General features: G+C 42.2%; 2 protein-coding genes across 2 annotated transcripts; both read left to right on the forward strand.

Moving 5' to 3' along the window:
* The first annotated feature begins 783 nt into the window (after positions 1 to 783).
* tin (tinman) lies at positions 784 to 4,321 on the forward strand. Its single transcript, XM_018102922.3, has 3 exons — positions 784 to 1,435; positions 2,499 to 3,172; positions 3,698 to 4,321. The coding sequence occupies exons 1-3, from the start codon at positions 1,254 to 1,256 to the stop codon at positions 4,180 to 4,182; spliced, it is 1,341 nt and encodes a 446-aa protein (XP_017958411.1). The 5' UTR covers positions 784 to 1,253; the 3' UTR covers positions 4,183 to 4,321.
* A 6,169-nt stretch (positions 4,322 to 10,490) lies between these two features.
* On the forward strand, positions 10,491 to 12,164 carry bap (NK3 homeobox bagpipe). The gene is made up of 2 exons (XM_018102951.3): positions 10,491 to 11,191; positions 11,332 to 12,164. Exons 1-2 carry the CDS (start codon positions 10,783 to 10,785, stop codon positions 12,078 to 12,080), a joined length of 1,158 nt encoding a protein of 385 aa, XP_017958440.1. The 5' UTR covers positions 10,491 to 10,782; the 3' UTR covers positions 12,081 to 12,164.
* Positions 12,165 to 15,628: the final 3,464 nt, after the last annotated feature.

The raw sequence follows: 15,628 nt of genomic DNA on the forward strand, positions 1-15,628 counted from the left end.
CTAGATAATCGATATATCGATGCGCAATACACGCGATAGTTTTCGTGTATACAGCACTGCTAAGTGTTGGCAAGGGAAAGAGTATTCTCTTTCAGAATTCAAATTAACTGACAAAAAATATAATTTGTATTTATTTAAAGAGGACTGATACATGTTAGATTATTACTTTATTTGAATAAATGAACAATAATATGCAATGTTCTATTCGAGCTCCTACTTTGTTATGTTATGTTAATATTCAATAATTTTTTTCTTGCGCAATTTTGTATTATTTGAATAAATAAATAATAACATGCATTTATTTTCGAACTTTTCATTCGTATAATTCATATTTATATTTGTATAATTCATATTGCTCATACATATTCATATTATTAAATTATTTTTAAAGTTTTTTTTTCATTTATTTGTATCTAAAATACCTCATTTTTACCGTGACACTTTAAAACTCATCATACCAAAGATTTGTTTATTGAGTCAAGTGTGCGAAATTCTGCACTTGAGCTCCACTTGAAATCGGATCAGCGATTCAAAAGCGCCAATTAACATGGCATATTATTTGTCTGTATATTTTTGTGTAGAAAAATGACTTAAGGACTTTGCAGTAATAAATACACATACTTAAGTTCAAGCAGCGAAATTAAATCTGCATGAAGAGGCTGTGAACAAACAACAACAACAGTAAGAGAGAGAAGAGACAAGACAAACATGCACCCACGCAGCCACATACACACACACACACACACACACACACACGCATGCACACAGTTCACAGTTCTGCTTGGCTTGTGCTGCGCTGTGATTGGCTATAGATCCGCCATTTTCTTGAGGAGGCAACATAGATGCGTATGTGTGCATGCGTGTTTGTGTGGGTGTTTGGCCAGCGCCTGCAAAGATTCAATTTTCATTCAGTACGAAAAACGCGCTGACAAATTGAGGACACGCTCGAGTGCGCAACGGAACGGCGCATCGTTGAACAGTTTACACAGCCAAGTAAGGCGAATACGGTTGCACCCCAACCCCTCGCACCTAGGCATTATCGCTGCTGCCCTCGCCCTCTCTCCCGCCTCTTCAAGTGTCGCTCGAGTCCATGCGAGTCAAGTGCATTTTGGCAAATTGCTGTATTTATTTTAATTTAAAGTGCGACCCACTCGAGTGATTTAATTTGTGGCAAAGCCAAACAAACAGAAAAACCAAACCAAAAAAAAAAGGAAGAGTAAATAATACAAAAATACAAAAGCAAATTCAAAGAAATGTTGCAACATCATCAGCACCAGGCACAATCCGCCGTCTACTATGACTACAATCAAACGCCCAGCCCCAGCAGCCTGACCAATGCGGATGCGCTAAACACAACCCCATTCTCGGTCAAGGATATACTGAATATGGTCAATCAAACGGAGGCATACGATGGCGCCTATGGCCATCTAGAGAGGTAAGAACTTACACTTGGCATAATGTAACAGGAATATGATACTGCTTTAGAATAGAATTCAATCATAAAATATTATGATTTTTATAATTGGCTAGTTAGTTCTAATTATAATAGAAGGTACTTTTTAAAAGGTTTTACATTCGGAATATAAATAATACTTATTATTTGATTGTTTGTTGTAGCTTTACTAGATGACAATTTTAAAGAAAACATAAAATATAATTTATCTAAGAGCGTATTTATGTACTTTTAAAAAAGTTTCTATAAAGGTTTTAATTTTGATGCGTCATATATTCAGTACAAAAGCTATAATGTGTATAAGACATAATAGAAGAGCCATAGTATATATTATAATAGTAGTATATAAGATCAAAAAGTATCTATGGTTCTATCAGTTCTTGGTGCATCTACCTGTTGTCAGCGAACCTTTCTACAAATCTGCGTCTTGGACAAGCCAAATTTGGTTTTGTGTATTTTATATTATTTATTTTTAATAAGGCTGCAAAGGAAATTAATTTCTACCAATTTTCCACGAAACAATAATATTATGCTAACCTTAGGCTGAGAAACCGATAAAGGAGCGAAGAGATACAAGGAGAGAGCGAGCGAGCGAGCGAGAGAGTTATAGTATAAGAAATCCTATAAAAACATATGAACAGCATGAATTGCAAATAGGACTAAAAGGACAAATCATTGTTATTTGTACAAGAGGCCAGAGACGGGAGACGGTAGACGGGAGACGAGAGACGATAGACGGAAAACAAAGACAAAATGCAGCCAGGCAAAGTTTTAACAATAAGAAAAACAAAGTCAGGCAGGCAAACGAGGCGAGGCAAAGCAAGACAAGGCAGGCGCCTCGCCGGACCTTGAGCTGCTGCCTGCGTCCTGGCCAACATGTGTGATTCGCATGTGCAGTAATTGTGATGAGGCATGAAATGATGTCACCAAGGGGCCGGATATGTAGTGCCAGCAGGACACGCGGCCGGAATGCAACATGTGCTAAGCAGGCCAATCGAACTCAGCATTCACTTTTCGCTTTTTTCTTCCTTTCGTTGTCCTGCAGCGCCTCCGCGCTCTATGGCGCCGCTGAGTACCAACAGCAACAGCAACAGCAGCAGCAGCAGTTACAGCATCCACTCGAACAGGCCAGCCAGGCGCAGCTCGCACAGCTTCAACTCCAGCAGCAACACCACCAGCAGCAGCAGCATCATCTGCAGACACATCTTCTCGAGCCAGAGCAGGATGCGTTGGCAGCATCCGCGCTGTCGCCGCTGTTGCCGCCGCCGGCGTCGTCGCATGGCCACCATCAGCTCTACGCCAGCTATCACCAGGACTATGGCATGCCCAGTCACATGCTGCAGCATGCCCACCCACATCCACATCCTCATCCACATACACATCCGCATCCGCATCAGAGCTATCAGCCACCCTACAATGTGAGCGCCTCTCAGTTCTATGCCACGCCCACAGCAGGCGGCTACCAGAGCAACTACAACTACAATTACAATGCGTCGGATGTGTACGCCAGTCCCTCCTCAGTTGTTGCGCCCAACACGGCCGTCAAAAGCGAGTATATACCCACGCCCTATGTCACGCCCTCGCCCACACTCGATCTGAACAGCTCGACGGAGGTGGAGTCCCTGGCTCCCACCCACAAGCTGGCCAATGGCAACGGCCTAGCACAGCGACTGCTCGACCCGCGGCACATGAGCGCCACAACGGAGTGCGAAAAGAAAAGTGAGTACCCTGAAATACCCTGTAATTTGTTGCCAATAGCAATAGGCGGCAAATTAGATAACTGTCATAATCTCCATTAAAGTAGCCTATTAATCTATGTAGATCTTGATTAGCAAATGATGAATACGTGCAATCAAAATTGTATTTTATTATATTTAAATTGTCAATAACAGCCCGACTTCCGTCAAACGATCAGCTTATAACTTAGAGTTTGAGTTGAGTTGAGTGTAGAGCCGATATACAGTAGAATCCAGCTCAGTACCGTCGTTATAACCGGAAGTCGTTATAACCGTAGAAACTAGCTCATATGAGTTTTGTCCAGTTTGACCAGAATTTTTGTCACAATAACCGTACGGACGCTAAAAGCGGAGTCATTAATAAAATCAAACGGACATTTCATCAGTTTGATCTGATCTACATAAATCCACATTTCAATTTGTCGGATGCATCGTATATCGATGATCGTTATCTCTTTAATTTCTCCTGTTTTAATGCCCAACATCTCTTTCATTCTGCCATTTTCAGAGGACAGCCAGGTGACATCCTCCCGCTCCGAGTTGCGCAAGAACAACAACAATAACAATAACAATAACAACAACAATAACAACAGCACCAGCAACAGCAATCACAGCAACAACAATAATAGCAACAATGTCTCTGGAAAGCCTCGCATGAAACGCAAGCCGCGTGTGCTCTTCTCCCAGGCGCAAGTCCTGGAGCTGGAGTGCCGCTTCCGCTTGAAGAAATACCTAACTGGAGCCGAGCGAGAGATAATCGCGCAGAAGCTGAATCTATCCGCGACGCAGGTGAAAATCTGGTTCCAGAATCGACGCTACAAATCGAAGCGCGGCGACATCGACGGCGACTGCTTTGCCAAGCAGCTGAAGCTCAAGCCCGAGGCGTCACAGTCGCAGTCACAGGCTCAGTCGACGTCGCTGCCGCTGCCGCCGCCACCGCTGGCCAGTCACATGATGTGGCCACCTACCGGCCAGCAGCTGCAACTGCAGTAGCAGCCCTATCAGTAGTGAGAATTCTAACTTATTGCAGTCTATGCAGATCTTATGTTTTAGCCAATGGAAATGCCTCATAACTCTAGTACCTTCTTGTATATATATAAACATACTATTGGACAATAAATGAAGTTTAAGAACGAAACGGACTAGGCGGATTTTTGTGGTTGAAGAAGATTTTCCAAAAGGGGGAAAGCTAACTGGAATGCCTGATAAGCCTCTCTATCAATCTTATTCAGCTGCCACTCTTTGTGATTCTCTTCTCTCTACGCTTATCATACTGTTGGGCTGAAATCAATTTGATTTTTGTGAAGATCTCTCTGTCTTGATTTCTTCTATCGGCTTTTCTCTTCTACTTTTGCATGTGATCAGCCTTATGCATAAGGTTGTTCCTTAGCAATGCTCTCATTGGGCTTTGCATTTTGTTAAAAAGGGATCTATCTCACTCTCTCTCTCTTTCTCTGTCTCTCAGGGATTCTCATTCAGCAGCTTTTCGCTTTGATCTCAATGAGGATCAATTACAGAACATCAGCTGCTGCTCGCTTGCCTTTGAGTTGCATTTAATAATTGCCTGAGCAAAGTGCTCGACCATGCCAGCTCCACGGTCTCCCGACATATACATATATGACTATATATATATATATATATATATGTATATATGTAGTTGTATCTGTGTTGGAGGCGAGCAGGCGAGTAACCGAGTAGCTGCCACCGATCCATTAGGCACCGCATCTGCGTATAATTGTTGTCGATCGCCGCATAAATCAATTTTATCAAAACGCAACGATCAGTTTTATGAATAAATGAGGAAAAACGCCAAAAACAATTTCCGTTTTTATTTTTCGAGAAACCGAACCAACACGAAAACCACAATGAAATGTTTTCCTTTTGCAAAAGGGTTGAGCGAGCGGAGAGAGAGGGGAAGTGGTGGGGGAGAAAGAGGGAGAGAGAGAGAGAGGCAAAGGGAGAGGATTGGGGCGCTGCGTCGCAGACATTACAAAGGTTGCTTTTATGAAACGTTTAAGTGGCAGCCAATGCAACTGTAAAATGTTTTACAACAGACACAGCCACAGCCACAGCCACAGCCACAGGCAGAGCCACAGACACAGACACAGATACAGATACAATTGCAGTGGCAGCTACAGATACAGATACAACTAAACAGAGACACAGATACATTTGCAGACATTTATGACAGGGCGGGCTAATATTTCATGGCGTGTGTGCTTGGGGGCAAAGTTGCCGCTGCCACTCGGTGGTGCAGTGGTTGCTGTGGTGCTGGAGTGCCACATATCAATTACTCCACAAACACATGCCACACAGGCCAATGGGCTGGGGCGGGGGCAACGGAACAACGGGGCAACGGAGCAAGTGCAGCTGATCACACTTTTTGTTTCCTCTTTTTTGGTTTTCTTTGCTGCTGTGAAGCATTTTTGACAGGCCGAAGTTTGGGGCGCTGTCTCGGGTCAAATGTCAATCAGAGAGCATCAGTCGTGGATTTAGATAAACTTATGACAGACTGCCAGCACATATAGGGCCAATCATGGGGCAAACTCCGAGAGATCTCCCTCTTGGTGTTGGCCGCCTGACCTGGTAATGTAAACTCTATCACTTTGGTAACTTTTAACAGGACTATAGCAATGGAAATTAAAGTGATCTAAGTAGATTTAATGTTTTATGTTTATGCACATATACAAAATGCGATACTGAGGTAGGAGTTTTCTCGGTAACCTGTTAGATTCTTAAATATCAATCACAATGAGATATTATTATTCTAAAAATTTGTTCGACTCTCTCAATTTTCTTTCTTTTTTCCATGTTCAGATTTCTTTCCCTCTATATTCAGACTCTTCGTTGTTCACATTTTTCTATATTCAGATTCTTCTTCAAATATTCTGTGTCTCCATCAGTAATTATTATTCCCATCGTGCATTCTTAAATGCTTTCAAGCAGACCAATACGTCTCGCGGGGGCGTGGTCAGCACAGTGGCAAACAAAACGCCCCAAAGGACATGTTGCGCCCTGCTTGAGCTGAACCCAGCCATGTCAAGTGCCTCTAAATGTTGCCTAATGGACCACACTGACCAGAGCAAGAACAAGAACGTGAAGAAGGCCGAGTATAGGCCTGGATTTAGCGAATGGATCGAAGCTAGAAATAACGCTGCCTACATTAAGGTTTCGTCTTACAATACCTTCGACGTCTTCGTCTTCGTCGTCGTCGTCTGGAGTCTAGACCGTGGCTCAAGTGGAAAATTTGTCATTTACCCATATATCACATGGGATCTGTGAGATAAGCGATGGATGCGTTGTGGTTGGGCTTGTAGCGCCGTTTAATTCATGTTGCGTCAAAGGATCAAAGGCGCCACAAGCCGCAGACGCAAGCCGCATCTACCCTCTCTCTCACTCTCTCTCTCTCTTTCTTCCTCTCTCTTTGGCTGCTTTCACCGCTTTCATTTGCATTTCCTCAATTAAAACTGTGCCGCGAGAAGCCGCCAAAGTGAGAGTTATGTAAGCAAATTAAGATTTATTAACAACAATAAATAAACAATATAGCAAATGCAACAGCAACAATTAGTCAGCCGAATACACTCAGAGAAATGTTAAATATTGAACTTGAAATATATAAAGTACATTTGTGTTTTTAATTTTATTTATTTCTAATGAGAATCTAGATTCTCTTATGAGAATCTAGAAAATTTTAAATATTATTGATTAATTAAATCAAATCACAAAGTTAGTAAGCTGACACAGCTTTTCGCTAAGTGTAGGCCTTGGTGTGCTCCACGCTTCCTCAGCCGGGTGGCATTCGAATTGCGTAATTTTCCAATTGATTTTCCTTTGGCTTTGCCTTTGCGCCTTTCGCCTGTCAGTGGGCGCCTTCGCCTTTAATCTTTGCCCTGTCAAGTGGATTCATCCAAAACAAAAAATATCCCAAAGAGTTTGACATTATATCAAAATGAGAAGAAAAACCAGAAGAAGAGGAAGCAGAATTTATTCATTGAGTTGTTCATTTCCATTTGATGTGTCCATAAAAATCGCGAGCTCATTTTACATTTTCCACTCTGTAGAGTCTCTACTATGTATATATGTATGTATACCATATATACATATATGTATATCGGGTTAAATGTTTCTGTTTTATTTCCATCATTTCTGTTGTGCGGCGTTTCAAGTGGAAAATTGTGACAATTATATTCAAATTAATTGAGTAATTGCATACGAAAACTGAAGATCGTGTCGTTTAAAAGCATTTGATTTACGGCCTGTGGAAAATCCCACTCGAGTGGCTCAAATCCCGACTTCGATTTGAATTTGACTTTAATTGTCGTTTTTCGTTTCTTGTTAGTTTTTTTTTACTTCAAATGGAAAACGATTTCCTTCCGCCTTCAATATCCTATTGCACTTCAAGCACCTGTAAACAAAGTCTAATGGGTGGCTGATATATACACCTATATGTATTACATATATAGAGGGAAGTATGGATCTACCATTATCGATCTGGATGTAGAGTAGAATAGCTTTAATTGAACTTCTTATTTACTATTAAATTTTAAATGATATTAGTATATATGTTGAAATCGCTGGAATCAGTTCTATAGCGTATTCCAAATCATTCATATTATATTAACTACAGCAGAACTAACTAGAAACTTATATTCGCTTTGTGTTGATCATCCGTCGGTACACAAACAAGTATGTATCTGTCATGGGGGCACATCAGTCGGACACACTTCACTCTATTCTATGATTTTCTCTTATATATACTACTGTTTACTTAGCATTTTATATTACTGAATTACTTAGCATTTCTAATCGAATAATCGATTCCAGACATTATTTTGTTTGAATTTTAACGGAAAAATGCTGTGTACTGCTTGTTTACCAAGCATACTGTAAGCAGTGCAACACACAAGTGCAAAAGCAGTCAAACTGTGGATGCTACAAAGCAGTGCAAACGGACTGTAAGCAGATCATAACAGACTATGTGGATTGTACGCGTAATTTGAATCAATGGAAATAGGAAGAATTATTTTCAACAATTAAAGCATACTCATTTATAGTTTCCATTACATGCCAAAGCTGTCTCTGCCTTAGTAATGTAATTAAACAAGGAAATGATAAATCCATATCTCACTCAGTGATGTTGGCTTTGTGTACTTAAAGCAAACACACGGAGGAACACTTGCCGAAAATCAATCAAACGACGAGCAAGCTCAATATGGCTCAAATTTCATAATATTGGCTTAAAGGACGCTTTAAATATTACTTACAAAAGACTCTCAATTGTCAATGTTAATGCACAAGCAAAGCAATGCTGAGCAAACAATTGAAGTGCTTTTTGATAAACCATTAAAGCGAGTCGAATACCAACAAAATCGACAAACAGAATTGACAGCGAGAAAGACGAGCGAATTTCTCCTGCCGGCTTGTGGTGGTGGGTGCGCGAAATCAAACAAACTCAGCCAAGTTAATTGAAAATCTCTATTCATCATTCGATTCACTTCTTTGTAATCTAATACCTGTTTGGTGTCTCAATAAACTATTTGCAGATAATCGCATCAGCAGTGCCAACAAAAAAATGAGCTCTGCCATTCAGTGAATGTGCTGGGACAAAGGCGAACGCGTGGCAAGCATCATTATACTAATTACTCGAGTATTATTGAAACGCATTCAATTGAAAGCATTATAACGAGCATTCCCCGCACTCAACCCTCAACCCTCTAACCGGCAAGCCCAACCCCTACTGCAACACTTTGAGCGCACTTGAAAATTGGTTACTTACTTACTCAATTCTGACCGCAGCGACAACAACAGCAACAATAATCGCAGCAGCAGGACATGTGAGCGTGCTCTTATTAGATGAGCACGACTAGAAGATACCCAAGAAAAATGTGCTTAGAGCGTTGATGTACCCAGAGGACAGTTAAAATGTATTGCCTACAAGCCATAAACTTTAAGTCCTCTTATTCCTAAAGTTCAAATTAAAAGTCTGGAAATTTAATATTTAATAATTCTGTCAAGTTTTCTCTTCTGATCTTCTTTACATTTCCCTTTATACACTTTAAATGCTTGTTGGTAACATACTTTTGCACTTCCCACATTATACCCTGTTTATCACATTTTCAATGGGTTCAGGCTTGAGCCACACGCGGCCTTTGCTTCCTTTTGTTGCAGCCGCCGTCGCTGACTTTGACTTCGGCTGCCCGAGGCGACGGCAACAGCAACAGCAACAGCAGCGACAGCAGCCCATTGGCATTAAGAGTCATTGAATTGGCAATAAAAAGATTATAGCCCGAAGGTGTGAAGTGTTGCAGAGAATAAGCGCAAGCATCCCCCACCCGTAGAGCAAGCGAGAGCAGCTGTTCCGCACTGGCATTCATTCACTCGCACTCTTTCGTTTCATTCTCTCTCTCTCTTCGTGAGCATCTCACTCAAGCTGGCAAGTTTGCTTTGTATGCGCGCAGCCATTTTGCTGCTCGGGCCAATCGGAGGCCATTGTGAATTAGTGACTGTGGCAATTGGCCAATGGCAGACGTTCTCTCTGAAAATGTGCTCAAACGGTACTTTTAAATGAGATTTTATCGAGCACAACCACATAACTATTGCTGAGGTACTATAAGAAGAGCCTGAAAAATGTGAATAGAGTGATTACTGTTGAGTATTTATAGAGATTTGACTAGACTTTAGAGAGTTAATTTTGATTTATTAATTTGATCATAGAAAGGTATACATTGAGCAAATAAGAAAAAAATTGACAAAATACAAATTGAAACTTTTCTCTAAGTATAAAGATTTATCAAAAAGCCCTATCTTCATTGGACAGAATTATTTGTTCATGTTAATATTATATTTACAATAAAATCTTAATATATTGCTGCTACTATAGATTTATAAACAACCATTTAAAATGCTATGCTTAAAACGAAATAAATACAAATTTAGCGAAATGTAAACATATGAAAAATGCTTGAAATTGATGGGGAACCATTAAATTCACTCCAAGTCAGTGCAATGTGTTTCCCTTTCAAGATATTTCTGCGTAGTTCTCTGAAGTCTAAACAAATCAAACGTGAAATGAAAACTGTGTCTCAGAGCCAGCTCTAACTGTACCTAGTTGAAGCCTGAATCAATTGCACAATAGTTAACACATTTATAAACAATAAACAGGATGCAGGCACTACCAAAAATAACGCAAAGACTTCCAATCTCACTTGTTTACAGTTCACTTGAGAGCAAACTCAACTGTGAGGCCCAACGGCCGGCCAATGGGCGAGCCGAGCGGCAACTAGCTCAAAGTCTTAATATAGAACAGAATCCACCACCAAGAAGAGCAGCAGCGGCGGCAGCAGTCGCCGCACTTGAGTGTGCCATATGGAGCACCATGTGAGTGACTCTCTCTCTCTGGGATGATCCATTCAGGCTGCAGTTATTTAAAGAGCGCTCGCGGCGCGGCAGTCGAGCGCATTTGTGACGCAGCCGTCGAGACGAGCAGACGAAAAAGAAGTGATTAATATTACATAAAGAGCAAATAGATATATAGCTGATATATATACCATATATATACATATATACATATATAGCTGGTGTGTTAAGTGAATCATGTTGAATATGGAAAGTGCGAGTGCCGGCGCCTCATTAGCGGGCTTGAGCAAGACTCTGACTACGCCCTTCTCGATCAACGACATTTTGACGCGCAGTCAGCCCGCGCGGCGCATCTCCGATCCGGAGCCCGAGTTGGAGCTGCAAGTGAGCAATAAGTCGTGCTGTCGCGATCTCAATCTCTACAAGCTGGCCCAGGAGCAGGCTACCAATGCTCAGCAGTCGAACTACTTACAGTTCTATGGCCTGGATAACAACAACCCGGCCAGCTCCTCCTCCGGCAGCCCCGCGGCCAACTCGGCCGCCTCTGCCTCCGCCTCATTGCAGCGTAAATTGAGCTACTTTGGCGCCGCTCTGTCAGCTGCATCGGCACCCCTTGACATGCGACGCTGCACGAGCAACGATTCCGGTGAGTTTTAGCCTTTCCTTTGTCAGCTAATGGACTCTATTATCGCCTCGCTAATGGCCTCCATGGAGCTTTGTTTGCAATTCGCCCCCAACTGGAGTCCTTTGTATTAACTTTTGGCAAATTTATGGCTTTCCTTGCAGACTGCGACTCGCCGCCGCCGCTGAGCAGCTCGCCTGCCTCCTGCGGCGCAGGCGGCTATGGGCGTGGTGGCTCGCCGCTCTCCCACGATGATAGCCTGAGCGGCGCTGCGCTCAGTCGCAAGAAGCGCTCGCGCGCTGCCTTCAGCCACGCCCAGGTCTTTGAGCTGGAGCGTCGCTTTGCCCAGCAGCGCTATCTATCTGGGCCGGAGCGTAGTGAGATGGCCAAGACGCTGAGGCTCACCGAGACGCAGGTGAAGATCTGGTTCCAGAACCGCCGCTACAAGACGAAGCGCAAGCAAATCCAGCAGCATGAGGCGGCGCTGCTCAGCGCCACCAAACGTGTTCCCGTCCAGGTGCTGGTGCGCGAGGATGGCAGCACGACTTACATGAGCCCTGGGGCAGCAGCAGCAGCAGCAGCAGCGGCTGCCTCTGCCTACCCACATGGCCTGGATCCGGCTTTGCTCAACATCTACCGGCATCAGTTGCAGCTGGCCTATGGCGGCTTGCCCTTGCCCCAGGTGCACTTCCCTTATTTCTATCCGCATCCAAAGGTGCCGCAGCCCATCCCGCCGCCAAGCAGCCAACAGAGCGCGCTCTCCGCCAGCTATGTCAACGGCTCATCGGCATCTTCCTCACCGGCTCGCAATCCCAGTCCCGGACAGACGGCGCAGGTGCAGTGCGTGGAAAGCGGCGCGGACAGCAATCACTCGGCCACCGAAGACTGCGAGGAGAATGTGGAAATCGATTGAGATGTGCACAAATATTTCTTTAGCTTTGCTCTTTGTGATAGCAATCGAAGTGGGTTCTCAGTGGGAGAGACTGAGAGAGTGAAAGTAGAGAGAGCGGGTGGGAGAGAGGGAGGGATAAAGATGGGGAGAGGAAGATGATTCCCTGTCGAGAAAGAGAGTGTTAGAGCAATTCTCTAACTGATAGCTTTAGTAGCTTTAAGTTTTAGTATTATGTAAATATATGTTAAATTCTTTATGCAAATAAATATGAAAATAATCAAACAGAATTTAAAACAGTTTTTCCATAGAAGATTTTAATAATTAGCGAAGTCTAAATTTCTCGAGTGCTCAAGGGTGACATAAAAATAACAAAACGCTATATAAAAGCAATAATAATAAATTATATATACCAAATAATATATGATAACAAAATATATTTACAAAATATATGTATATAGTCATTTATTTATTTTGTCTGGAAATTAATATCACAAGTTTTTTAAACGGCCCTCGTAAAATGAGTTGTTCATTTCAATTTAAGAATTTTCGACATTGAACGCATTATGAACACATTTTCATATACGATTCAAGTACAACATTCTGTTAATATATGTATATATCTATATAATAAAAGAATATATATATTATATATACATCGTGACTACGAAAGGATTTATGGCTCAGAATGCTACAATTATTATGAATCATATAGTAGAGGTGATAGAAAACCATGAAGTGTAAGCCCGGATTCAAATCAATATAGAATCACAGAACAAGATCTCTTCAAGACACTAAGGACTAGAATATATTCACAAAACACGTAACGGCATTGCCTGGATCATCTAAGCAATTTATTATTACATTTGTAGATGAATTTTTCTAGCAAAAAAAAGGCCTTTATCTAAAACTGACCTCATTTTGAAATTGAGCTACGTTTTACTTTTCAAACTCTACTTCAGAAATGACAGGCAGATCAAGCGGGAAGTGCCTCAAGATCCGTTCCACTGAAGTGTTCCACGCGTGTGGGCTGAAAGAATTGCAAAAACGAGCCAGAAGAAGAAGAAGAACAGCAATGATGATGATGACGATGATGACGACGTCGGCGCTGGGCACTCAGTGTCGGCATAGAAGTGCTTCAATGTGTCAGCCTCAGACGGGCGCACAGTCTCTGACCCACAAATGTCTGACTAACACACACACACACACACGTCGCACTCACACACATATAGGCAGTTTGCAATGCGCTTTCGCAAGATCAGCGGCTAGAAGTGCTGCAAGGACCTGTCTGTGGCCATGTCCTTAGTCGCACAGCTGGCGGCTGACGACAACAAGGACATGGCTCAAGTGCCAAACGGCGACAATTTCCACAATTCATGTTTACAAACAAACAAATGGCAGGAGTCGGACGATCAGGCAATCGCCTGATCACAGCAAACACTTTAGGAGCAACAAATTCGGTTCGAATTACAAATTGTGTTTTTATATCCATCGACAATATAGATCGATGAACTGTGCTTCAACTCTCTGCCTGCCTGCCTCTCTGCTCGAATAGCAGCCCTTTCTCTATGTCTAGCGTCTGGCAACTGTGTCAACAATAGATCCGACTCTATGCTCGCGCGCATTCTCTAGCTAAAAGCCCAGAGCTGAGAGCTGAGAGCTACGACCACGAAATTGGGGACACTAAAATCAATTGACAGTTGTAATTACTTATGTCAATATGTGTTTAGGCGGGTATCTGCGAGCCAAGACACACGCGTGGCGCCCCCCGACTGCTGCCCTGTTTGCCATAATTCAGTTTTCGCGCCAGCACAGGAAGTGCTCCAGATACGATCAATGAAATAGATCATTCATTCTGATGTCTAAAAAGCGAAACATAAATAATATGCTAAACATTCGAATTGTCTAAGCCAAAACAAACTTGCTATATTGAAAATTTAAAAAAAAAACAAGCGATTTATTTAGTTCAGTCTAATCGAGAGCAGCTGGAAAAGTGTTAAGATGACTTCAGAAAGTCATATAATATTTTTAATAATGCTGATTTGTAGTATTAATTCTAAGATGTTGGCTAATAATATTGAAAATGGAAATGAAAATAAAAATGATAATGAGAATGATCATGATTTTAGTAATAATGTTAGAAGAGTAGGGATATTTAAGCTCTTTGCTCAATGATATTCTACTTTTTGCAGCTCGACTCTCCTCTCTCCAGCCTAAACATCGCTCAGAACTGTTGAGCGACAGCTCTACTTATTGCCGTTGAAGGCTTATCTGGCTGCATGTGGCACATATCCGATTGCAAGGATCACTGCTTTTATATCTCACATTGCTGCACTCCTTCATTTGTTTATGATGAGCGCCGTTGAAGGATTTGTTTATGTAGTCCCTTCTTTATGTTCTTTTATGACACTGTCAGCGGCAGCTACTACCTCTACCGCCACACACTACTTGAGGGCTAATCCTTTCAAGAGGCCGCTCCTCGCCAGTTAACAGTGAGCACAAGCGAATGCGAATTAGTCACGGTTGCATGTGGCGTATGCGCAATCTTTGAACTGCAATTAGTCGTCGGCTGTCGCTCTGCCGCTCTGTCGTCTTGTCGTCTTGTCGCCTGTCGCCTGTCGCTTGTCGCTTTTCGCTTTTCGCTTGTCTGAGCTGAAAATGTTGTGTAAACAAATATAAATTCGTTGCTTATTTTACGCTATTTGGTTAAACAAATTTGTTGGGGCCTGCATTCTTAAGCGGCTATTGAGAGTGCATTTAATGGCAGCATGCAACTAGTTGGCCATATATATGGCCCGCCGATCGGACAGATTAAAGTATAAACAAAATGTTCACTTAATGCTCAAATTGAACAAATTGCAAAATGCATTTGCCCCGCCCTGGTCCCGCTTTGCCTCTTCTTGGCCCATTTCAATGCACTTTGCTTTAGCGTTTTTAGCGCTGTTTGTCTCATCGTTTACCCCTTTCGCATGCACCCCTCACCCCTCACACGTTGCCTGTTGTCTGTTGGCTGATGCTGCTGCTGCTGCTGCTGCTGCTGCTGCTGCTGCGTCTGTTGCACACATGTGCGCCAGCCATAAAAGGAGCTGAGACTGTGAATGGGAATGAGAATGGGAATGAAAATGAGAATGAGAATGAGATTGGGAGTGGGCATTGTATAGGGATTGAGGATGAGGCGACTGACACTTCGATTTGCAGCTAACGTGCTATTGGTGTTGTTGTTGCTGTTGTTATTGTTATAGCTGTTGTTGTTGCACGTGTTGCCCATAGGCGGGCTTGTTTATGCAACAGCCAAACTTCTTGGTAGAAATAACTCAGCGACACATTCATCAAATCAAGCGAAATTGAGTTAAAAGAGAGTATTACATACACCTATAATGAGGACGATTATTATGATAATAATGATTAGAATTATAATAATAGAGTTATACTAGTAATGTTTGTGATTAGAAACATGATCATAATAATGAATATGAAAATGGCAATGATGCTGCTAATGATAATGGTAAAGATAATGATCTTAACCATGTTTCATTACTTCATGGTAATGTCAGTTAAAATGAAAATCACAT

Source organism: Drosophila navojoa, chromosome 2 (genome assembly GCF_054131105.1).
Source record: "Drosophila navojoa isolate 15081-1374.11 chromosome 2, UAZ_NAV_1.0, whole genome shotgun sequence".
Lineage (NCBI taxonomy): Eukaryota > Metazoa > Arthropoda > Insecta > Diptera > Drosophilidae > Drosophila > Drosophila navojoa.